Here is a 27,185-nt window from a genome sequence, read left to right as displayed (position 1 = left end):
GAGGACAGGGACAGGGGACAGGGTAAGGGGACAGGGTAAGGGGACAGGGTAAGGGGACAGGGTAGGGGACAGGGTAAGGGGACAGGGTTAGAGGACAGGGTTAGAGGACAGGGTTAGAGGACAGGGACGGGGGACGGGGTAAGAGGACAGGGAAGGGGGACAGGGTAAGGGGACAAGGTAAGGGGACAGGGTAAGGGGACAGGGCAAGGGGACAGGGACAGGGTAAGAGGACAGGGACAGGGGACAGGGTAGTGGGACAGGGTAGGGGATAGGGACAGGGTAAGGGGACAGGGTAAGGGGACAGGGTAAGGGGACAGGGTAAGGGGACAGGGTAAGGGGACAGGGTGAGGGGACAGGGTAAGGGGACAGGGTAAGGGGACAGGGTAAGGACAGGGTAAGGGGACAGGGTAAGGGGACAGGGTAAGGGGACAGGGTAAGGGGACAGGGTAAGGGGACAGGGTGAGGGGACAGGGTGAGGGGACAGGGTGAGGGGACAGGGTAAGGGGACAGGGTAAGGGGACAGGGTAAGGGGACAGGGTGAGGGGACAGGGTAAGGGGACAGGGTAAGGGGACAGGGTAAGGGGACAGGGTAAGGGGACAGGGTAAGGGGACAGGGTAAGGGGACAGGGTAAGGGGACAGGGTGAGGGGACAGGGTAAGGGGACAGGGACAGGGTAAGGACAGGGGCAGGGTAAGGGGACAGGGTAAGGGGACAGGGTGAAGGGACAGGGTAAGGGGACAGGGTAAGGGGACAGGGTAAGGGGACAGGGTAAGGGGACAGGGTAAGGGGACAGGGTAAGGGGACAGGGTAAGGGGACAGGGTAAGGGGACAGGGTAAGAGGACAGGGACAGGGTAAGAGGACAGGGACAGGGTAAGAGGACAGGGGACAGGGTAAGGGGACAGGGTAAGGGGACAGGGTAAGGGGACAGGGTGAAGGGACAGGGTAAGGGGACAGGGTAAGGGGACAGGGTAAGGGGACAGGGTAAGGGGACAGGGTAAGGGGACAGGGTAAGAGGACAGGGACAGGGTAAGGGGACAGGGTACAGGGGACAGGAAGGGGAAAGGAAGGGGACAGGGTAAGGGGACAGGGTAAGGGACAGGGTAAGGGGACAGGGTAAGGGGACAGGGTCAGGGTCAGGGTAAGGGGACAGGGGACAGGGTAAGGGGACAGGGTAAGGGGACAGGGACAGGGTAAGGGGACAGGGAAAGGGGACAGGGTAAGGGGACAGGGTCAGGGTCAGGGTAAGGGGACAGGGGACAGGGTAAGGGGACAAGGTAAGGGGACAGGGACAGGGTAAGGGGACAGGGTAAGGGGACAGGGTAAGGGGACAGGGTAGGGGACAGGGTAGGGGACAGGGTAAGGGGACAGGGTAGGGGGCAGGGACAGGGGACAGGGTAAGGGGACAGGGTAAGGGGACAGGGTAAGGGGACAGGGTCAGGGGACAGGGTAAGGGGACAGGGTAAGGGGACAGGGTAAGGGGACAGGGTAAGGGGACAGGGTAAGGGGACAGGGTAAGGGGACAGGGTTAGAGGACAGGGTTAGAGGACAGGGTTAGAGGACAGGGACGGGGGACGGGGTAAGGGGACAGGGAAGGGGGACAGGGTAAGGGGACAAGGTAAGGGGACAGGGTAAGGGGACAGGGCAAGGGACAGGGTAAGGGGACAGGGACAGGGTAAGAGGACAGGGACAGGGGACAGGGTAGGGGACAGGGTAGGGGACAGGGACAGGGTAAGGGGACAGGGTAAGGGGACAGGGTCAGGGGACAGGGTAAGGGGACAGGGTAAGGGGACAGGGTAAGGGGACAGGGTAAGGGGACAGGGACAGAGTAAGGGGACAGGGTAGGGGACAGGGTAAGGGGACAGGGTAAGGGGACAGGGTAAGGGGACAGGGTAAGGGGACAGGGTAGGGGGACTGGGTAAGGGGACAGGGTAAGGGGACAGGATAAGGGGACAGGGTAAGGGGACAGGGTAAGGGGACAGGGTAAGGGGACAGGGTAAGGGGACAGGGTAAGGGGACAGGGACAGGGGACAGGGACAGGGGACAGGGACAGGGGACAGGGTAAGGGGACAGGGTAAGGGGACAGGGTAAGGGGACAGGGCCAGGGGACAGGGTAAGGGACAGGGTAGGGGACAGGGTAGGGGACAGGGTAGGGGACAGGGTAGGGACAGGGTAGGGGACAGGGTAGGGACAGGGTAGGGGACAGGGTAGGGGACAGGGTAGGGGACAGGGTAAGGGACAGGGTAAGGGGACAGGGTAAGGGACAGGGTAGGGGACAGGGTAAGGGGACAGGGTAAGGGGACAGGGTAAGGGGACAGGGACAGGGTAAGGGGACAGGGACAGGGTAAGGGGACAGGGTAAGGGGACAGGGTAAGGGGACAGGGTCAGGGGACAGGGTAAGGGGACAGGGTCAGGGGACAGGGTCAGGGGACAGGGTCAGGGGACAGGGTAAGGGGACAGGGTAAGGGGACAGGGTCAGGGGACAGGGTCAGGGGACAGGGTAAGGGGACAGGGTCAGGGTAAGGGGACAGGGGACAGGGTAAGGGGACAGGGTAAGGGGACAGGGACAGGGTAAGGGGACAGGGACAGGGTAAGGGGACAGGGTAAGGGGACAGGGTAAGGGGACAGGGTAGGGGACAGGGTAGGGGACAGGGTAGGGGGCAGGGACAGGGGACAGGGTAAGGGGACAGGGTCAGGGGACAGGGTAAGGGGACAGGGTAAGGGGACAGGGTCAGGGAAGGGGGACAGGGTAAGGGGACAGGGTAAGGGGACAGGGTAAGGGGACAGGGTAGGGGACAGGGTAAGGGGACAGGGTTAGGGGACAGGGTTAGAGGACAAGGTTAGGGGACAGGGACAGGGGACAGGGTAAGGGGACAGGGTAAGGGGGACAGGGTAAGGGGACAGGGTAAGGGGACAGGGTAAGGGGACAGGGTCAGGGGACAGGGTAAGGGGACAGGGTAAGGGGACAGGGACAGGGTAAGAGGACAGGGACAGGGTAGTGGAGACAGGGTAGGGGATAGGGACAGGGGACAGGGTAAGGGGACAGGGTAAGGGGACAGGGTCAGGGGACAGGGTCAGGGTAAGGGGACAGGGTAAGGGGACAGGGTAAGGGGACAGGGTAAGGGGACAGGGACAGAGTAAGGGGACAGAGTAAGGGGACAGGGTAGGGGACAGGGTAGGGGACAGGGTAAGGGGACAGGGTAAGGGGACAGGATAAGGGGACAGGGTAAGGGGACAGGGTAGGGGACAGGGTAGGGGACAGGGTAAGGGGACAGGATAAGGGGACAGGATAAGGGGACAGGGTAAGGGGACAGGGTAAGGGGACAGGGTAAGGGGACAGGATAAGGGGACAGGGTAAGGGGACAGGGTAAGGGGACAGGGTACAGGGGACAGGGTAAGGGGACAGGGTAAGGGGACAGGGTAAGGGGACAGGGTCAGGGGACAGGGTAAGGGGACAGGGTCAGGGGACACACGGTAGGGGACAGGGCTCAAGCCGCGGACAGGGTGAAGGGGACAGGGACAGGGCTAAGGGGACACGGGTCAAGGGCGACAGGGTAGGGGACAGGGTAGTGGAGACAGGGTAGGGGACAGGGACAGGGGACAGGGACAGGGGACAGGGTCAGGGGACAGGGTCAGGGGAGCAGGGTCCCAGCGGGACAGGGCTAAGGGACAGGGTCCCCAGGGGACAGGGTAGGGGACAGGGTACGGGGCCAGGGTAGTCGGGGACAGGGTAGGGGACCAGGGAGCAGGGTAAGGGCCGACAGGGTAAGGGGACAGGGTAAGAGGACAGGGACAGGGGACAACGGTAAGGGGACAGGGTCAGGGGACACGGGTCAGGGGGGCACAGGGTCAGGGGACAGGGTCCAGCGGGACAGGGGTAAGGGGACAGGGTGACCAGCGGGCAGCAGGGTCAGGGGACAAGGAGAGTGGAAGGCTTGGTTCCTTCTGTATCGTAAAGGGTAGGGTCACCTACTGTACCTAGGCATGTCTTTCACTGACTTCCCAAACTGAGGGTCTGATGCACTGGCCTGACTGCCATCTTTCAGCTGGTGGGCCTCAGATACACGCATGGCCACATACTTCTGAGAGCCTGGACAGACAAAGGGGGAGAAAATACAGATATATATGTTGATGTCAAAGACTGATATGATTGGGATGTGTTGGGTTCTGTGGTGGTGAAGTGACATTAAGTTGGTCAGTAACCTGGTAGTTGGCGTGGGTAACCCAGGATGGGCAGGGCGACGACCAGCGCTGCTGCGCCTCCTGCCAGGAAGCCAATCCACCAGGCCCCCACCCACAGAGGGTTCTCTGGAGTCAGCTCCGTCCTACACACAGGGAAGGGGCACAGAATATGACGAAGAGGACAAAAAGTTGCGAGATGGACAATAATGAAGTCGAGAGCATTGGATTATTTATTGAGAATTATGAGTAAATGTTACACTGCAAAGGACCACTAGAGGGTAGTATTGTATCTGTAGAATGGCCACTAGAGGGTAGTATTGTATATCTGTAGAATGGCCACTAGAGGGTAGTATTGTATATCTGTAGAATGGCCACTAGAGGGTAGTATTGTATATCTGTAGAATGGCCACTAGAGGGTAGTATTGTATCTGTAGAATGGCCACTAGAGGGTAGTATTGTATATCTGTAGAATGGCCACTAGAGGGTACTATTGTATATCTGTAGAATGGCCACTAGAGGGTAGTATTGTATATCTGTAGAATGGCCACTAGAGGGTAGTATTGTATATCTGTAGAATGGCCACTAGAGGGTACTATTGTATATCTGTAGAATGGCCACTAGAGGGTAGTATTGTATATCTGTAGAATGGCCACTAGAGGGTAGTATTGTATATCTGTAGAATGGCCACTAGAGGGTAGTATTGTATATCTGTAGAATGGCCACTAGAGGGTAGTATTGTATCTGTAGAATGGCCACTAGAGGGTAGTATTGTATCTGTAGAATGGCCACTAGAGGGTAGTATTGTATATCTGTAGAATGGCCACTAGAGGGTAGTATTGTATATCTGTAGAATGGCCACTAGAGGGTAGTATTGTATATCTGTAGAATGGCCACTAGAGGGTAGTATTGTATATCTGTAGAATGGCCACTAGAGGGTAGTATTGTATATCTGTAGAATGGCCACTAGAGGGTAGTATTGTATATCTGTAGAATGGCTACTAGAGGGTAGTATTGTATATCTGTAGAATGGCCACTAGAGGGTAGTATTGTATATCTGTAGAATGGCCACTAGAGGGTAGTATTGTATATCTGTAGAATGGCCACTAGAGGGTAGTATTGTATATCTGTAGAATGGCCACTAGAGGGTAGTATTGTATATCTGTAGAATGGCCACTAGAGGGTAGTATTGTATATCTGTAGAATGGCCACTAGAGGGTAGTATTGTATGTCAGTAGAATGGCCACTAGAGGGTAGTATTGTATCTGTAGAATGGCCACTAGAGGGTAGTATTGTATCTGTAGAATGGCCACTAGAGGGTAGTATTGTATATCTGTAGAATGGCCACTAGAGGGTAGTATTGTATATCTGTAGAATGGCCACTAGAGGGTAGTATTGTATATCAGTAGAATGGCCACTAGAGGGTAGTATTGTATATCAGTAGAATGGCCACTAGAGGGTACTATTGTATATCAGTAGAATGGCCACTAGAGGGTAGTATTGTATATCTGTAGAATGGCCACTAGAGGGTAGTATTGTATATCTGTAGAATGGCCACTAGAGGGTAGTATTGTATATCTGTAGAATGGCCACTAGAGGGTAGTATTGTATATCTGTAGAATGGCCACTAGAGGGTAGTATTGTATATCAGTAGAATGGCCACTAGAGGGTAGTATTATATATCAGTAGAATGGCCACTAGAGGGTAGTATTGTATATCTGTAGAATGGCCACTAGAGGGTAGTATTGTATATCAGTAGAATGGCCACTAGAGGGTACTATTGTATATCAGTAGAATGGCCACTAGAGGGTAGTATTGTATATCTGTAGAATGGCCACTAGAGGGTAGTATTGTATATCTGTAGAATGGCCACTAGAGGGTAGTATTGTATATCTGTAGAATTGCCACTCAAATCAAATGTTATTTGTCACATGCGCCGAATACAAGTCTATGACTAGGATGGCTGGAGTCTATTGTATATCTGTATATCACTAGAGGGTACTATTGTATATCTGTAGGAAGGCATTTCCCCTTTTAAGGTGAAATCATTTTTATACAGTCTATGGGTCCAGCTGAATCAGATACAGTAAATACAGACGGATTAAGAAGCTGTTCCTCTGAGCTGAGTCAAGAGGTATGATAGGTGGAGGCAGACAGACAGAGGTACTCACATCATGTGGATCTCTGTGTAGATGTTGAGGAAGTATCCTCCTAGAAGGTACCCTGCTGCTGGACCCACGATGGCTGCTGTATAGAAGATCCCTGAGAAGCCAGACAGACAGACCAGAAAAGAGCATCAGTTAGGGACTTCCTACTTCCCCTCATTGTTATTAAAAGCATTGTAATTGGGACAAATCATTCACTAAACCCTAAACCTCAACTAAATATTGTAATAAATAATGTGGTGACTAAACTGCTTGGAGTAACCCTGGATTGTAAAGTGTCATGGTCAAAACCTATTGATACACCAGTAGCTAAGATGGGGAGAAGTCTGTCCATAATAAAGCGCTGCTCTACCTTCTAAACAACACTATCAACAAGACAGGTCCTACAGGCCTGGTTTTGTCGCACCTGGACGACTGTTGAGTCATGTGGTCAGGTGCCACAAAGAGGGACCTCAGAAAATTACAATTGGCTCAGAACAGGGCAGCACGTCTGTCCCTTAAAAGTACACAGAGAGCTAAATTAATGATATGCATGTCAATCTCTCATGGCTCAAAGTGGAGGAGAGATTGACTTCATCACTACTTGTATTTATGAGAGGTATTGACATGTTGAAAGCACCGAGCTGTCTGTCTAAATGACTAGCACACAGCTCATACACCTGTTCATACCCCACAAGACATGCCACCAGAGGTCTCTTCACAAGACATGCCACCAGAGGTCTCTTCACAAGACATGCCACCAGAGGTCTCTTCACAAGACATGCCACCAGAGGTCTCTTCACAAGACATGCCACCAGAGGTCTCTTCACAAGACATGCCACCAGAGGTCTCTTCACAAGACATGCCACCAGAGGTCTCTTCACAAGACATGCCACCAGAGGTCTCTTCACAAGACATGCCACCAGAGGTCTCTTCACAAGACATGCCACCAGAGGTCTCTTCACAGTCCCCAAGTCCAGAACAGACTATGGGAGGCGCACAGTACTACATAGTCACGAATACATGGAAATCTATTCCACATTAAGTAATTCATGCAAGCAGTAGAATCAGATAAAAAAACAGCTAATATCTACAAAACAAAATCCATGTGTACGTGCGTGTAGAGAAGTGGTCTAAGGGAACACACTTAATGTGTTGTGAAAAGTGTTATGAAACATTTTAAACTGTCTATAACTGCCTGAATGTTGCTGGACCCCAGGAAGAGTAGCTGCTGCCTTGGCAACAGGTAATGGAGATCCTTAATACATACAATACAACTGTTCCTGCCTCAACCAGGTTAAAAGACCTCATTGTTCCTGCCTCAACCAGGTTAAAAGACCTCATTGTTCCTGCCTCAACCATGTTAAAAGACCTCATTGTTCCTGCCTCAACCATGTTAAAAGACCTCATTGTTCCTGCCTCAACCAGGTTATAAGACCTCATTGTTCCTGCCTCAACCAGGTTATAAGACCTCATTGTTCCTGCCTCAACCAGGTTATAAGACCTCATTGTTCCTACTTTGATAGTTTGGTTTTCATACATGTTGTTTATTTTGATCAATAAGCTGACAGAGACAGACAGTCCATTCACTGAGTTCTCACTGAGGTCATTGAAATGGCGATTTTCTTCTATTGCCTCAAAGGAAAAAAGCAGGGGAGAGGCACAATTCAAAGGCATATTATTGATGTCTGTGGGGAAAGTGCTGAATGGAAAGATGGGAGGGGTAAAGGATGGTCAGAATCGCAGGCCTGATTCTGGACGTGACTTTGATCCTGTATGATGTCAGGTCAATAGAGAACAGATGTAAGCAGGGGTTTCTGGGACTTGTCTGTTGGAGTTCAGTTGGAGACATAATGACATAATGTTACCCACATCCAATTTCAACAACTGTATTCAACAACCAATCAACAGGGGTGTAAACAGTCTGTCACCCTTATGGAGTTAAAAATTGCCATTCCGATCCACTAGATACAATCCTCTCTACACTCATGATTTCACATCTAACGCTAGTGAGTTAGTGAGTCATTCTCGGCTATATCTCATGAGTCAGCCAAATGACCCTCACACCAATGAATCAGACTCTGCTCTCATCTGCACATCCTGTTTCCTGTCATTCCACCCTTGTTTGACAAGTCTCACAGTATTCTGGTGGCTGCTGTGTTATTTGTCTGTGGTCTCTGACCATCCACACACACACACCTAATGTAGAAGAGACCACATGGATAAAATTCACACAGGGTATCAGTCAGCCACCACAAACACCTCCAGGACACGGTATCAGTCAGCCACCACAAACACCGCCAGGACACGGTATCAGTCAGCCACCACAAACACCTCCAGGACACGGTATCAGTCAGCCACCACAAACACCGCCAGGACACGGTATCAGTCAGCCACCACAAACACCGCCAGGACACGGTATCAGTCAGCCACCACAAACACCTCCAGGACACGGTATCAGTCAGCCACCACAAACACCGCCAGGACACGGTATCAGTCAGCCACCACAAACACATCCAGGACACGGTATCAGTCAGCCACAACAAACACATCCAGGACACGGTATCAGTCAGCCACCACAAACACATCCAGGACACGGTATCAGTCAGCCACCACAAACACCTCCAGGACACAGTATCAGTCAGCCACCACAAACACATCCAGGACACGGTATCAGTCAGCCACCACAAACACATCCAGGACACGGTATCAGTCAGCCACCAAAAACACATCCAGGACACGGAATCAGTCAGCCACCACAAACACCTCCAGGACACGGTATCAGTCAGCCACCACAAACACATCCAGGACACGGTATCAGTTAGCCACCACAAACACATCCAGGACACTGTATCAGTCAGCCACCACAAACACATCCAGGACACGGTATCAGTCAGCCACCACAAACACCGCCAGGACACAGTATCAGTCAGCCACCACAATAACATCCAGGACACGGTATCAGTCAGCCACCACAAACACCGCCAGGACACGGTATCAGTCAGCCACCACAAACACATCCAGGACACGGTATCAGTCAGCCACCACAAACACATCCAGGACACGGTATCAGTCAGCCACCACAAACACATCCAGGACACGGTATCAGTCAGCCACCACAAACACCGCCAGGACACGGTATCAGTCAGCCACCACAAACACATCCAGGACACGGTATCAGTCAGCCACCACAAACACATCCAGGACACGGTATCAGTCAGCCACCACAAACACCGCCAGGACACGGTATCAGTCAGCCACCACAAACACATCCAGGACACGGTATCAGTCAGCCACCACAAACACATCCAGGACACGGTATCAGTCAGCCACCACAAACACATCCAGGACACGGTATCAGTCAGCCACCACAAACACCGCCAGCACAGAGAGAAGAAGAGTAGTAAGACGATAGTCTACACCATATCAAAATCAAGTAAGCTGTGATCTGCAGTTTACAGGTCCTTGTATTTTTGTTTTACGTTTAAATGAAACATTGTACCGTTATTAAAAACAATGGAAACTTTTCTCTAGAGGATGACAAAGACATGCACCACATGAATTAACATGAAAGCGTAGGAAATACATCTCATAAAGAGATCAGAACGATGGTCAGAGTGTTGTGCGTAGTGACTCACCGATGTACACCGGAGCGTAACTGGACTTGACGTTCTCGTCCAGGTAGGTGACGCCCAGAGTGTAGAGGGGCGTGGCTCCCACCCCATGCAAGAACTGGCCCAGCATGAAGACAAAGCGGTAGCTGGACAGGCCCCCGCCCTCCCTCTCATGGCACGGGCTGGTACGGTTCCCCGTGCACACCCCTGTCCGCTCGGGCATGCTTACCTGGTACGGGGGAGTGGTGAAGTGAGGCAGGGCGAACACAAGAGATCCTAGCGCCATGACCAGCACCCCACTGCCCAGCCAGCGAGGCTTGTGCCCCGTCCCACCAAAGTAACTGACGAAGGCCAGGCACACACAGGCAGCGATGTCGTAAGAGCTGGCGATGAGCCCGGTCTGGTAGCTGCGCAGGTCAAAGCGCCTCTCTATTGAGGTCACCACGGTGTTGATGAAGCCGTTGATGATCATGCCCTGGAGGAAGGAGGCCACACACAGGAAGAACAGTACCCAGCGAGGGGTGTTGAAGGTCTGGATGACTCGGGGTGTCAGAGCCCCCCAGCCACACATCCCTGCTGAGTCTGTGGGGATGAATGTGAGGCCCAGTGGGGTCTCCGCGGGCGCTTCGCCCATGTAAAGCTGTCCAGGCAGTGGGGTAGCAGCCCTGGTGAGGATGATGTGGCTGCCGGGGCCTGAACCCACTGGGCTGTCCTTCTGAGAGTCCACAGGGCTGGGTGTCTCTAGGGAGGGGCCCATGGGGCTGTCCTTCTGAGAGTCCACAGGGCTGGGTGTCTCTAGGGAGGGGCCCATGGGGCTGTCCTGGAGGTCCAGCAGCTCCTGCTTGGAGCTGAAGGAGGCGTCGGCATTGAGTAGGATAGGCATGACCCCAGGGAGGGGCTCTCTGAGAGGGATAAAAGGCCTGGGAGACAGGGGAGGATTTTGGGGGAGAGGGAGTGTGCTGTAAGAAAGGGATGATTTTCTCCTGTGGGCTAGTGTCTGTACTCTCTCACCCAGTGTTTGGTTATGCCATTGAGCAGTGAAAGTGTCTGCAAGTCGAAAGCAATCCTCTGCCAGAGGGGACCACTACACAGGGAAATGGACAAGATATGCTTTACCGGGGCCTCTGGGAAACGTCCTCCTAAAAAAAGGAGAGAGGACTGTCAGACATTATCACAAGGTGTTCTTTTGAAAATATGAAAATGTGGAGATTAAAAAAAATGGATTCTAATAAAACACGTGAACTTTAATCTGAGCCAATTCCTTTCTGTCTAGTGCCTGCTGAAAGACAGAGAGCACGTGTCTCTGGTCTGGTCCGGTTTAGCCCGGTCTCGTGGTACTGTACTACCTATTACCCTCCTGTGATGGTGCCGGGGCGATGGAGCGGTCCAGAGGACCAGAATAAACACTAAAGAGATTAGCTCTGCATGGGGGGAGCTGGTCCAAGGACAGGCCAAAACACTAACACAACTACATTGTCCAGACCCACAGGTTTCCCCCCAGACAAACAGACCCTCCCCCCCTAGACAAACACAGCAGTCATCTCACCATTTCACATGAAGACATACTGTATCTATTCAGTGAATGTTCCCTATATACTTTACTGGCTCTCAAGAACATTGTCCTCCATGAATGACAGTTGAAATACTTTGAATAATATCTCTGATAAATGCAAATGAACCCGGTGAGTGTACATGGTGCTGTGGAACAGAAGGTAGAGAACACAGGCTAACAGGTGAACCAAAGGTCATTCATATGGTGATCAGCTGACCCCTGGATCTCCTACCCCACCCCTCCTCACCCTCTTCACCCCACACCACCTCACCCTCTTCAACCCACACCACCTCACCCCTCTTTACCCCACACCACCTCACCCTCTTCAACCCACACCACCTCACCCCTCTTTACCCCACACCACCTCACCCCCTTCACTACATCCCCCTTCACCCCACACCACCTCACCCTCTTCAACCCACACCACCTCACCCCTCTTTACCCCACACCACCTCACCCCTCTTAACCCCACACCACCTCACCCCTCTGTACCCCACCGCTCTTTACCCCACACCACCTCACCCCTCTTCACCCCACACCACCTCACCCCTCTTTACCCCACACCACCTCACCCCTCTTCACCCCACATCACCCCTCTTCACCCCACACCACCTCACCCCTCTTCACCCCACACCACCTCACCCCTCTTCACCCCACATCACCCCACACCACCTCACCCCTCTTCACCCCACACCACCTCACCCCACATCACCTCACCCCACCCCACACCACCCCCCTTCACCCCACACCACTTCACCCCACCTCACCCCCCTTCACCCCACATCACCCCTCCCCTCACCACCTCACATCACCCCTCTTCACCCCACACCACCTCACCCTCTTCAACCCACACCACCTCACCCCACAGCCCTGCACCCCCCTTTACCCCACACCACTTCACCCCTCGCCACCTCACCCTCTTCACCCCACCCCACACATCACCCCTCTTCACCCCACCTCACCCATCACCCCTCACCACCCCACCTCACCCCTCTTCACCCCACCTCACCCCTCTTTACCCCACACCACCCTCTTCACCCCACATCACCTCACCCCCCTTCACCCCACCTCACCCCGAATCCACCTCACATCACCCCTCGTCACCCCAGCCACCCCCCTTCACCCCACCCTTCCCCTCACCACCTCACATCACCACTCTTCACCCCACCTCACCCCTCTTCACCCCACCTCACCCCTCTTTACCCCACACCACCCCTCTTTACCCCACACCACCCCTCTTTACCCCACACCACCCCTCTTCACCTCACCTCACCCCTCTTTACCCCACACCACCCCTCTTCACCCCACACCACCCCTCTTTACCCCACACCACCCTCTTCACCCCACACCACTTCACCCCACATCACCTCACCCCCTTCACCCCACATCACCTCACCCCGAATCCACCTCACATCACCCCTCTTCACCCCAAACCACCTCATCCCACACCACCCTTCAGCCCACACCACCTCACCCCTCACATCACCCCTCTAATCCCCTCACCACCTCACATCACCCCTCTTCACCCCACACCACCTCACCTCACATCCTTCACCCCACCCCCCTTCACCCCCCTTCACCCCACATCACCTCACCCCCTTTCACATCACCTCACCCCCCTTCACATCACCTCACCCCCCTTCACATCACCTCACCCCCTTCACATCACCTCACCCCCCTTCACCCCACATCACCTCACCCCTCCCCTCCTCACCCCTCCCCTCACCACCTCACATCACCCCTCTTCACCCCACATCACCCCTCTTCACCCCACACAACCCCACCCCCCTTCACCCCACATCACCTCACCCCTCACATTACCCCACATCACCCCTCACATCACCCCACATCACCCCTCACATCACCCCACATCACCTCACCCCTCCCCTCCTCACCCCTCCCCACCTCACATCACCCCTCACCACCTCACATCACCCCTCACCACCCCACACCACCTCACCTCAGACCCACAGGTTTCCCCCCAGACAAACAGACCCTCCCCCCCTAGACAAACACAGCAGTCATCTCACCATTTCACATGAAGACATACTGTATCTATTCAGTGAATGTTCCCTATATACTTTACTGGCTCTCAAGAACATTGTCCTCCATGAATGACAGTTGAAATACTTTGAATAATATCTCTGATAAATGCAAATGAACCCGGTGAGTGTACATGGTGCTGTGGAACAGAAGGTAGAGAACACAGGCTAACAGGTGAACCAAAGGTCATTCATATGGTGATCAGCTGACCCCTGGATCTCCTACCCCACCCCTCCTCACCCTCTTCACCCCACACCACCTCACCCTCTTCAACCCACACCACCTCACCCCTCTTTACCCCACACCACCTCACCCTCTTCAACCCACACCACCTCACCCCTCTTTACCCCACACCACCTCACCCCCTTCACTACATCCCCCTTCACCCCACACCACCTCACCCTCTTCAACCCACACCACCTCACCCCTCTTTACCCCACACCACCTCACCCCTCTTTACCCCACACCACCTCACCCCTCTTCACCCCACACCACCTCACCCCTCTTCACCCCACATCACCCCTCTTCACCCCACATCACCCCTCTTCACCCCACACCACCTCACCCCTCTTCACCCCACACCACCTCACCCCTCTTCACCCCACACCACCTCACCCCTCTTCACCCCACATCACCTCACCCCACACCACCTCACCCCTCTTCACCCCACACCACCTCACCCCACATCACCTCACCCCACCCCACACCACCCCCCTTCACCCCACACCACTTCACCCCACCTCACCCCCCTTCACCCCACATCACCCCTCCCCTCACCACCTCACATCACCCCTCTTCACCCCACACCACCTCACCCTCTTCAACCCACACCACCTCACCCCACAGCCCTGCACCCCCCTTTACCCCACACCACTTCACCCTTCGCCACCTCACCCTCTTCACCCCACCCCACACCATCACCCCTCTTCACCCCCACCTCACCCATCACCCCTCACCACCCCACCTCACCCCTCTTCACCCCACCTCACCCCTCTTACCCCACACCACCCCCCTTCACCCCACATCACCTCACCCCCCTTCACCCCACCTCACCCCGAATCCACCTCACATCACCCCCCGTCACACCAGCTCACCCCCCTTCACCCCACCCTTCCCCTCACCACCTCACATCACCACTCTTCACCCCACCTCACCCCTCTTCACCCCACCTCACCCCTCTTTACCCCACCTCACCCCTCTTTACCCCACACCACCCCTCTTCACCTCACCTCACCCCTCTTTACCCCACACCACCCCTCTTCACCCCACACCACCCCTCTTTACCCCACACCACCCTCTTCACCCCACACCACTTCACCCCACCCCCTTCACCCCACATCACCTCACCCCGAATCCACCTCACATCACCCCTCTTCACCCCAAACCACCTCATCCCACACCACCCTTCAGCCCACACCACCTCACCCCTCACATCACCCCTCTAATCCCCTCACCACCTCACATCACCCCTCTTCACCCCACACCACCTCACCTCACATCCTTCACCCCACCCCCCTTCACCCCCCTTCACCCCACATCACCTCACCCCCTTTCACATCACCTCACCCCCCTTCACATCACCTCACCCCCCTTCACATCACCTCACCCCCTTCACATCACCTCACCCCCCTTCACCCCACATCACCTCACCCCTCCCCTCCTCACCCCTCCCCTCACCACCTCACATCACCCCTCTTCACCCCACATCACCCCTCTTCACCCCACACAACCCCACCCCCCTTCACCCCACATCACCTCACCCCTCACATTACCCCACATCACCCCTCACATTACCCCACATCACCCCTCACATCACCCCACATCACATCACCCCACATCACCTCACCCCTCCCCTCCTCACCCCTCCCCACCTCACATCACCCCTCACCACCTCACATCACCCCTCACCACCCCACACCACCTCACCCCCTTCACCCCACATCACCTCACCCCTCACATCACCCCACACCACCTCACCCCCTTCACCCACATCACCCCACACATCACCCCACACCACCTCACCCCCCTGACCTCACACTACCTCACCCCACCTCACCCCACACCCCCTCACACCCCTTCACCCCACCCATCTTCACCCCACACCACCTCACCCCTCTTCACCCCAGACCACCCCTCTTCACCCCAGACCACCTCACCCCACACCACACCACCTCACCCCACACCACCCCACCCCTCTTCACCCAACCTCACCCCCTCACCCCTCTTCACCCCACCCCCCCTCACCCCTCTTCACCTCACCCCTCTTCACCCCACACCACACCACCTCACCCCACACCACCTCACCCCACCTCACACCACCCCTCACCACTTCACCCCACACCACCAAAGAATTCCAATACTGATCTTCCTGATTCCTCCCCTATGAGTAGGTGAAAGGCAGACAATACACGGTAAGGCATTCTGCGTGTAAATAGCTCATTTAAATTTTTCGGTCAAGTGATCATAATCTTCGGGCAACCAAAAAAATACTCCTGATTTGCCCAATGGGCAAGTGCCTTTCAGACTTTATGTCAATCCCTGAAATACTTGCTTTCAGACTTTATGTGTCGCAGGGGTCGTTGAATGGAGACCAAGACGCAGCGTGGATAGCGCTCATTCTTTGTATTTAATGAAATCACTTTAACAACAAAACGACCAACAACAGTCCCGCCAGGTACACTAGACTAAACGGAAAACAACCACCCACAAAACCCCATGAAAAACAGCCTGCCTAAGTATGGCTTCCAATCAGAGACAACGATAGACAGCTGCCTCTGATTGAAAACCATACCTGGCCACAACATAGAAAATGACAACATAGAATGAAACTCTAGACAACCCACATAGAAAACAGAAAACCCAAAACGCATAGACGAAACCCCCCCCCTCACGCCCTGACCAATCTACTAGGGAAAAATGACCTCATACCAGGGTCAGGACGTGACATTATGTCAATCCCTGGTAAAGTATAGCTACACAGTAGCCAACATTGCCTTTGCTTCATTCTCCCTTGAAGAGTTCACCAGCTAATCACATTCTACAGTTCAGACTCCATCTCATCAAACCTATCCCAACACAAAAACAGCCAATCAGAAACAACTGAAAGCATTTAGTCAGATAACACTTGGATATTTCTATGAAGTAGCCCATTCTTACCTTAAACATACTCCTTGTTGCTTGGTTTGTAGAGACCATGTTCTGTTTTGATTCTTGAACCCATTCTATTGAATATAATGTAAGTGCTTTAGAACTCCCAGGACACCTGCGGAAACAGTTTGGTCTGCCAACATTCTTCAGAACAATAAACATGTGATGTCTTGTTCAATGGTCGCTAAACCCATATCGTTTTATTGGTTCCTTTCCTTAATGTTTGGTTGAGCAAGTATTACGAAAGAAAAGCTAACAACCACTTTAAACATATCATTAAAGTGAGCACAGTGCTGTTGTTATCTTTCATTCTGAGGGACTGGTTTTAAGAAACTCCTCTTTTCTTGCTTAGCTTTGGGAGCTACGCAGAATTTCTTTCTCCCTTTTCTTTCACATAACCTACTAGCCTAATACTCCTCTCCTCGGCACAACATCATTTACTTCATTTACTAACAATATAATCAGATCGAGGAAAAAAATTACTTAGATTCACTATAGTGGTTTTTTTTTCAATGTTTTCTCAATTACTCTTCGATACAAATCATGAAGCATGACAGCAAACACTAAGATAATATTAACTATGATTAGCATCCTACCTCCACTCCTCCTCATGGTAATCACAAATATATCCCAAAGAAGAGAGAGAGAGAGCCAGAGAGAGAGCCAGAGAGAGAGCCAGAGAGAGAACCAGAGAGAGAGCCAGAGAGAGAGCCAGAGAGAGAGCCAGAGAGAGCGCCAGAGAGAGCGCCAGAGAGAGCGCCAGAGAGAGCGCCAGAGAGAGAGCCAGAGAGAGAGCCAGAGAGAGAGCCAGAGAGAGAGCCAGAGAGAGAGCCAGAGAGAGCGCCAGAGAGAGAGCCAGAGCCAGGCTGATGATAGAAACAGAGTCAGGGAGAGAGATAGAGACTGAGGTATCCCAGGTTCTAAGCCTGTCTCTCCAAGCCTCTTAAAGGCACACGCTGAGACGGCACAATGCCCAACCCTGACGGCTGGAACGGCCCACCACTACACCAGCTAATCCACCTGGGTAACTAGCTAGAGCTTACCACCACCTCCCATTGACCACCTTACCGGACCCCCCCCCCCCCACCCGCTGTATTATACAGTATAATATAACATCATACCCGCTGTATAATATAACATAATATCATATAATAACCACTGTATTATACAGTATAATATAATATAATAACCACTGTATTATACAGTATAATATAATATAACATAATATCATATAACCACTGTATTATACAGTATAATATAATATCATATAATAACCACTGTATTATACAGTATAATATAATATAATAACCACTGTATTATACAGTATAATATAATATAATAACCACTGTATTATACAGTATAATATCATATAATAACCACTGTATTATACAGTATAATATAACATAATATCATATAATAACCACTGTATTATACAGTATAATATAATATAACATAATATCAAATAATAACCACTGTATTATACAGTATAATATAACATAATATCGTAATAATATCCATAATATCCTCCTAATGTGGCTGCCCTACACAATGTGTTAACATCCTCCACTTCCTGCATGACGGTGTGTCACTCTCTCTGGTAGTGAAACCACAGAGTCAATCGAGATAAGGACCGAAGTAAAGCAAGGCTGCGTCCTATCAACAACCCTCTTCTCTGTCTTCCTGGCTGGAATGGGTCACCTGACAGATAGCAGACTGTCCATAGGCATAAACATCACCTACAGGACAGATGGGAACATATTCAATATCATCAGTTTTAGAGCCAAGTCAAGAACCACAACCACTTCTGTGAGAACCTGCTCATAAGCTGACCTCCAGGCCATCGTTAACATATTTATAGAAGCATACATCAGGATGGGTCCAACACTCAACACCAGCAAAACAAATGTCCTCAACCAGCAAGCTCCGGGAGCACACCTACCAAGATCACTGCCAACAATGCAATAGTTTAAAAAAAACAATCCCAGTTTCCCACACCTACAGTAGCCATCTTTGCTGCAATATGCTACACTAGCTAGTGCTGCCTTTGGTAAACTCAGAAACAGGGTCGTCCAGGATCACGACATTACCACCAGGACCAAAGTGGATGTGTATACCTCCATGATCATCCCTACCCTGCTATACGGTGTAGAAACCTGGACCGCATATCGAAAACACATTAAACCCCTTGAAAAGGTTCCACCAACGCTGCCTCAGGAAAATACTTAACAACTACTGGGAAGACAGAGAAACCAACATCAGTGTCCTGCAGAGATCCAAGTCCTCCGGTATAGAAGCCATCGTAATGAGACGTCAAGTCCTCCGGTATAGAAGCCATCGTAATGAGACGTCAAGTCCTCCGGTATAGAAGCCATCGTAATGAGACGTCAAGTCCTCCGGTATAGAAGCCATCGTAATGAGACGTCAAGTCCTCCGGTATAGAAGCCATCGTAATGAGACATCAAGTCCTCCGGTATAGAAGCCATCGTAATGAGACATCAAGTCCTCCGGTATAGAAGCCATCGTAATGAGACATCAAGTCCTCCGGTATAGAAGCCATCGTAATGAGACATCAAGTCCTCCGGTATAGAAGCCATCGTAATGAGACATCAAGTCCTCCGGTATAGAAGCCATCGTAATGAGACATCAAGTCCTCCGGTATAGAAGCCATCGTAATGAGACATCAAGTCCTCCGGTATAGAAGCCATCGTAATGAGACATCAAGTCCTCCAGTATAGAAGCCATCGTAATGAGACATCAAGTCCTCCGGTATAGAAGCCATCGTAATGAGACATCAAGTCCTCCGGTATAGAAGCCATCGTAATGAGACATCAAGTCCTCCGGTATAGAAGCCATCGTAATGAGACATCAAGTCCTCCGGTATAGAAGCCATCGTAATGAGACATCAAGTCCTCCGGTATAGAAGCCATCGTAATGAGACATCAAGTCCTCCGGTATAGAAGCCATCGTAATGAGACATCAAGTCCTCCGGTATAGAAGCCATCGTAATGAGACATCAAGTCCTCCGGTATAGAAGCCATCGTAATGAGACATCAAGTCCTCCGGTATAGAAGCCAACGAAATGAGACATCAACTCAGATGGGCAGGTCACCTCGTGAGGAAAACAAATCTTCTACTCACAGCTCAGGGATGGATACCGTGCCCCAGGAAGACAGAAAAAGCATTTCCGTAACAACCTCAAAGCACACCTCAAGTAAGGCCATGTGAATCCACATAATCTGACCACCCCCGACCCCACTGAGACAAGATCTGACCACCCCCGACCCCACTGAGACAAGATCTGACCACCCCCGACCCCACTGAGACAAGATCTGACCACCCCCGACCCCACTGAGACAAGATCTGACCACCCCCGACCCCACTGAGACAAGATCTGACCATCCCCGACCCCACTGAGACAAGATCTGACCATCCCCGACCCCACTGAGACAAGATCTGACCATCCCCGACCCCACTGAGATAAGATCTGCAAGTCACGGATCTCCAGAACCATGTCCAGCCAGACCCAAACGACAACCCTGAACCGTGATAACTGGAGGGAAACGACACTGGACTACGAGGGATCCCAAAGGATGGTCTCTCTCCATCTCTAAAACACACACTATCAGAGGTTATGTAAAATAAACCAGTCCAATAAGTGCCTCGACTTCCTCTCCCTAACCAGCTGAAACAGACAGGTGTTCCCTGAGTGTCACTTTACAGGTTAAATCAAAGCGGCTGCTTTCAGGATCCTCAAAACAAATCATTATACTGGAGCCTCTGCCCAGAGTCCACATAGGTAATACCACAAAGCTGATATCCACAGCCGTGATGACATCACAGTTTTTGTCTACATACACTACAGGTCAAAAGTTTTAGAACACCTACTCCTTCAAGGGTTTTTCTTTATTTTTTACTATTTTCTACATTGTACAATAATAGTGAAGACATCAAAACTATGAAATAACACATATGGAATCATGTAGTAACCAAAAAAGTGATAAACAAATCCAAATATATTTTATATTTCAGATTTTTCAAATAGCCACCATTTGCCTTGATGACAGCTTTGCACACTCTTGGCATTCTCTCAACCAGCTTATCCTGGAATGCTTTTTCACCAGTCTTGAAGGTGTTTCCACATATGCTGAGTACTTGTTGGCTGCTTTTTCTTAACTCTGCAGTCCGACTCATCCCAAACCATCTCAATTTGGTTGAAGGCTGGTGATTGTGGAGACCAGGTCATCTGATGCAGCACTCCATCACTCTCCTTCTTGGTAAAATAGCCCTTCACAGCCTGGAGCTGTGTTGGGTCATTTTCCTGTTAGTCCCACTAAGCCCAAACCAGATGGGATGGCGTATCGCTGCAGAATGCTGTGGTAGCCATTCTGATTAAGTGTGCCTTGAATTCTAAATGAATCACAGACGGTTTGCTTTGCTGGTGACACTCACACCATAACACCTCCTCCTCCATGCTTTACGGTGGGAAATACACATGCAGAGATCATCCATTCACCCACACCACGTCTGACAAAGACACGGCGGTTGGAACCAAAAATGTCAGATTTGGACTCCAGACCAAAGGACAAATTCCCACCGGTCTAATGTCCATTGCTCGTGTTTCTTGACCCAAGCAAGTGTCGTGACGTTGTATTAGTTAATGTGACGACTGTTGCTCATCGAATGATTAACGGTTTATAATTGCGTGATTAAATGAATTAAGCAATGAATCAAGCAATTATTAACTCATCAACCTGGGGCACCATGGGAAATTAGTTTGAGTTTCTATTTCCCAAATTAACTCAAAGAATATCAGAATATCGATTTTACAACAGTTGCTAAATTAATCAACCTCTTGTCTCATGTCTGAACGTCGCATAATCCGTGAATCTGCACGAACCCGGGCTACACCAATGAGTTTACCACACCAATCTTAGTTGATTATTTATTTACTAGCAAGCTAAAATGATGATAAAAATACACATACACAAAACACAGTCTAGGCTATTGATTAGGACTTAGTATAACGGGCCAACACACTATGGCGCGTGTTACCCAAAATGGGGATTTAAAAGAGAGAGAAACCAAGAAAGTACACGAGAGAAATATACATTTGGGTTCATTTGTCAGCTATGCTTATTTAAACCTAGCCTTGCCCCGAACTGCCGCTCTTATGGGCCAGAATATAATGATGTAATTACGTGTTGGAGGTCTCAGGTGGGAAGCTCCGCGTGGGTCGTTTAGGCTTCTCAATGACGCACTTCTCCGGCGCAACTCTCTGGTTGTCCTCACGATGTCAGTGTCCTTCTTGGCTTAGTGGTCTGATCCCTCACCCTTGATCTGAAAGGGGTCTTCTGAGGACAGACAGCTCTGTAGCTCAGAGCTCACAGCTTCGGACTCGAACGGTGTAGATACCACGATTCAATGGAGAGTGGAGGCTGAGTGGTTCGGCTTGAATTCACCCGCTTAGACACAGCTACTCGTCCGTAGCTCGTGTAGAAAAAGATTTCTTTGTCTTCAACCTTGTGTTTCGTTTTGGGGTTCGTTGACTTTGTTAGACCTTCACTGCAGCTTGGGGTCACTTAGTCTGATATGTTAATTCTTCACTCTCCTGTCTTATACCCTCGGGTCAGAAGTGGGCGTAACCGCCTTTAGGGCAATTCTCTGGGCGTACCAAGTTAAGGGACAAGGCCTAGATTTGACTAAAATCCAATTTTAGACACTAACTTCACATTTCATCCTTACCAAAACATTCTCTTTGATTTGGATATTTTCCACACAACGTACAATGTATAAACATCAGGCATATACTGGGAAAACTCTTAAAGGTACAATGTTTTCATAATAACGTAATCTCTTAACCTTTAATAACAATACAAAAGTTACATACATTTTCATATTCCACCTCTCGTCATGACCACCGTTGTGGCTGACGGAAACCATTGTTCCAAAGTCCCTTTATTGCATGTTTAATGTTCTGAGGCCAGTTCTCCATTGTGAGGACAAAGGAATTTCTCTGTGGCCTAAGGTTTATTATGGGCGTGAGGGGTCATAAAACCCCCACATCTTCAGACCCCTAGATCTCTCCTCCTCTGTTGGGGGTTTGGGAGATAATCTGTAAGGTGGTGGTCTCCTGTACCCTGACCAGATCATGACAGTCATGACACAAGTCTCTTCTTATTGGTGCCCTTTAGTAGTGGTTTCTATGCAGCAATTTGACCATGAAGGTCTGATTCACACAGTCTCCTCTGAACAGTTGATGTTGAAATGTGCCTGTTACTTGAACTCTGTGAAGCATTTATTTGGGCTGCAATTTCTAAGGCTGGTAACTCTAATGAACTTGTCCTCTGCAGCAGAGGTAACTCTAATGAACTTGTCCTCTGCAGCAGAGGTAACTCTAATGAACTTGTCCTCTGCAGCAGAGGTAACGCTAATGAACTTGTCCTCTGCAGCAGAGGTAACGCTAATGAACTTGTAAGTTTCTCTTTGCTTATTTGAGCTGTTCTTGCCATAATATGGACTTGGTCTTTTACCAAATAGGGTTATCTTCTGTATACCACCCCTACCTTGTCACAACACAACTGATTGGCTCAAACACATTAAGAAGGAAATAAATTCCACAAATTAACTTTTAAGACGGCACACCTGTTAATTAAAATGCATACCAGGTGACTACCTCATGAAGCTGGTTGAGAGAATGCCAAGAGTGTGAAAAGCTATCATCAAGGCAAAGAGTGGCTACTTTGAAGAATCTCAAATATATTTTCATTTGTTAATACTTTGTTTGGTTACTACATGATTCCATATGTGTTATATCATAGTTTTGATGTCTTCACTATTATTCTCCAACGTAGAAAATAGTAAAAATAAGAGTAGGTGTTGTAAAACGTTTTGACCGGTAGTGTACATACCTAACCACAACTAATGTCCTAACAATACTGTATGAAGTAATGGCACTGTTGAGGTGTGGTACTGTTCAAATCAAATCCAACTTTATTTACCACATGCGCCGAATACAACAAGTGTAGACTTTATTGTGAAACGCTTACTTACAAGCCCTTAACCAACAGTGCAGTTCAAGAAGAAGAAAACATTTACCAAGTAGGCTAAAATAAAAAGTCATAATAAAAAGTAACACAATAAGAACAACAATAAGGAGGTTATATACAGGGGGGTACAGGTACCAAGTCAGTGTGCGGGGGCACAGGCTAGTTGTACATGTAGGTGGGGGTGAAGTGACTATGCATAAGTAACACGGGGGGGGGGGGGGGGAAATGGGTGGAGAAAAAAAGTATGAAATGTATGCATTCACTACTGTAAGTCGCTCTGGATAAGTGTGTCTGCTAAATGACTAAAATGTAAAATGTAACAAACAAACAGCGAGTAGCAGCAATGTACAAGAGGGGGGGTGTCAATGTAAATTGTCCGATGGAGATTTTTATGAAGTGTTCAGCAGTCTAATGGCTTGGGGGTAGAAGCTGTTAAGGAGCCTTTTGGTCCTAGACTTGGCGCTCTGGTACCGCTTGCCGTGAGGTAACAGAGAAAACAGTCCTATAACTTGGGTGACTGGAGTCTCTGACAATTTTATGGGCTTTTCCTAGGTCCTGGATGGCAGGAAGCTTGGCCGCGGTGATGTACTGGGCCGTTCGCATTACCCTCTGTAGCGCCTTACGGTCAGATGGCGAGCAGTTGCCACACCAGGCGGTGATGCAACCAGTCAGGATGCTCTCGATGGTGCAGCTGTAGAACCATTTGAGGATCTGAGGACCCATGCCAAATCTTTTCAGACTCCTGAGGGGGGAAAGGTGTTGTCGTGCCCTCTTCACGACTGTCTTGGTGTGTTTGAACCATGATAGTTCGTTGGTGAATTGGACACCAAGGAACATGAAACTCTCGACCCGCTCCACTACAGCCCCGTCGATGTTAATGGGGGCCCGCTTTTTCCTGTAGTCCACGATCAGCTCCTTTGTCTTGATAAGAAAACAGAAAAAGATGACAACCTTCAGCAACTTGCTATGATGATTGCAGATAGAAGGGCATACCGACGGGAGCCAGACCAGAAAAATCCTATTAAATCCTAATTAAATCTTATCGAGCGGTTGATTGATGGCCAAGTGGAGATATCCTCATTTCCCTCAGACCATTGCTATTCTCACTGGACTGGAGAGAGATAGTTAGATGAGTATCCTGGAAGCGAGTGCTGGTGTGAATGGATGGGGGCGAGCAGGGAATGTTTTTCTGGGGTGCAGTCTGTTTGGGATGTTAAGGTATGCTTGTGTATGTTTGTTTAGGATGAAAAGGTTAGACAGTTAAGGATGTGGTTGGAGGGGTGGATAAGTAGGTCTGTAGAAAGTCCAGGGAGCAAACTGCCCCCTGCTACTTCTCCCAGGTCAAATGTATGTCTGAAGAGAAACATACAGTACTTACAAGGTGTTTCCTGACTGTGAGAGAGAAAGAGAGAGAGTGAGACAACTTGCCTAGATTAGTCTATGATTAGAATTCTGGGGCTGGGAGGAAAACACTTGAGCCAACGTTCACAATGAGCCATGGCCTGATATCCATTATTGTTGGTTTGTGTCCCAGTGCTTCGGATATAAGAAAAACAAGGGCCAAACTTGAGATTTGGCAAACCTAGTGTTTTACAGACCTGTCATATCATTTCATATCATTTCATTTTCTACATCAAAGTGAGTTCACTCCGGTACCGCAGGGCAAGCGGTACCGGAGCGCCAAGTCTAGGTCCAAAAGGCTTCTTAACAGCTTCTACCCCCAAGCCATAAAACTCCTGAACATCCAATCAAATGGCTACCCAGACAATTTGCATTGCCCCCCGTCCCCCATTTTACACTGCTGCTACTCTCTGTTGTTATCTATGCATAGTCACATTAATAACTCTACCTACATGTACATATTACCTCAATTACCTCGACTAACCTGTGCCCCCACACATTGACTCTGTACCGGTACCCTCTGTATATAGCCTCGCTATTGTTATTTTACTGCTGCTGTTGAATTATTTGTTACTTTTATTTTCTATTTTTACATAACACTTATTTTTCTTAAAACGGTGTTGTTGGTTAAGGGCTTGTAAGTAAGCATTTCACTTGTAAGGTCTACACCTGTTGTATTTGGCGCATGTGACAAATACAATACAATTGGATTTGATTTGATTTGAAATGAGGACCTCAAAAACAAACCATATCTCAGATAAATAAGCGACAGGACTAGCGGTCCTCATTCTCAAGAGGTAGAGTCACTCTCTCACAGAGAACAGGTACCTGTTTTTAGAAGAGAAACACTTTCACTAACAATAGTACACACAACCTCCATTCCTCAGATAAAACAGAGTAGGAGGTATCCATGTCCAATGTTGGGGAAGCTACTCTGAACATACAATCTAACTACCAATTACTTCACATCGCAAGACGTTGAGCTACAGTAAACCAATCATTACGAGATTAAGGGGTATCATTTGTTTAACTTAAGTTACTTAGAAAAAGCAGTTCACTATATCAAAACTACCTGGTAAAAAAAAAGAATGATATCTAAATCCAAATGTCATATAATACAAAGTAGCAGATAAAAGAAATGACAGAGAGCACTTTCTTTCTTTCTGGTCCTGATGAGAAGAAAAAAAGAGGAAGTTCTCTTCTACACTGTTCAACTAATCCAGAAAATGTGTAGGAAGAGTTAAGATTAACGTGCGAAAGAGGAAGACCGCATCAAAGGCTCTATTTTCATTTACCCTGAAAACCAGATACATCCGGTTTCTGCCGACCCGGTGAGGGTGACAGGGTAGTGACATCTGTGTGACAGCCAGAGAGTAATTACTTCGCACAATGGTCAGATAGAGAACAACAAATAAGGGTTATGTTATGTTTTCTTGTATAAGATGTAGTGGGCAGTTCCATTAGTTAGACTACACCAGCAGTTACCTACACCAGCAGGTAGCTACACCACTAGTTACCTACACCACTAGTTACCTACACCACTAGTTACCTACACCACTAGTTACCTACACCACTAGTTACCTACACCACTAGTTACCTACACCACTAGTTACCTACAGGAAAGTAGTTTTTAGCCATGTAGCGGTGTAGCTGACTACTGGTGGACTACTGGGATTGTTGACATTGACAGTTCAGCATTATTTTAGTTTATCTTAAAATAAACTAAAATAATGCTGAACTGTCAATGTCAACAATCCCAGTAGTAGTCACCAGTAGTCCACCAGCAGTCAGCTACACCGCTACATGGCTAAAAACTACTTTCCTGCACTGTCGGTGACATCGTAATTTTTAGGTTTACGTTTGGTAATATGGTACAGTAACTTGACGCTGACCCTGGACAGACTGAGGGGAAAATATAAAACTAAACATATTTGAAAAACAATAATTTGGGAAAGTACTGTATGTTAAAAAAAATGATGTATTATGAAAGACTGGCCCGAGCATGTGCAATGTTTGATTCTGGATGAAGAGTATGGTCCAATGGTAACGTCATTGGAGGAA

The 27,185-nt window shown here is 49.7% G+C and overlaps 1 protein-coding gene across 1 annotated transcript in view; it reads right to left on the bottom strand.

Annotated features, from left to right (window-relative positions):
- Positions 1 to 27,185, bottom strand: part of LOC106566442 (solute carrier organic anion transporter family member 4A1) — a 67,863-nt gene that overhangs the window by 21,394 nt on the left and 19,284 nt on the right. The window contains exons 2-5 of the mRNA XM_082959838.1: positions 9,960 to 11,074; positions 6,349 to 6,439; positions 4,202 to 4,323; positions 3,977 to 4,088 (exon numbers count right to left, since the gene is read on the bottom strand). Coding sequence (XP_082815964.1) covers positions 3,977 to 4,088; positions 4,202 to 4,323; positions 6,349 to 6,439; positions 9,960 to 10,818 — 1,184 coding nt within the window. The 5' untranslated portion in view covers positions 10,819 to 11,074. The remainder of the gene's footprint in view (positions 1 to 3,976; positions 4,089 to 4,201; positions 4,324 to 6,348; positions 6,440 to 9,959; positions 11,075 to 27,185) is intronic.

Source organism: Salmo salar, chromosome 13 (genome assembly GCF_965601325.2).
Source record: "Salmo salar chromosome 13, fSalSal1, whole genome shotgun sequence".
Lineage (NCBI taxonomy): Eukaryota > Metazoa > Chordata > Actinopteri > Salmoniformes > Salmonidae > Salmo > Salmo salar.
The sequence above is the reverse complement of the archived record's forward strand: the minus strand, read 5'-3'. Positions and strand labels throughout refer to the sequence as shown.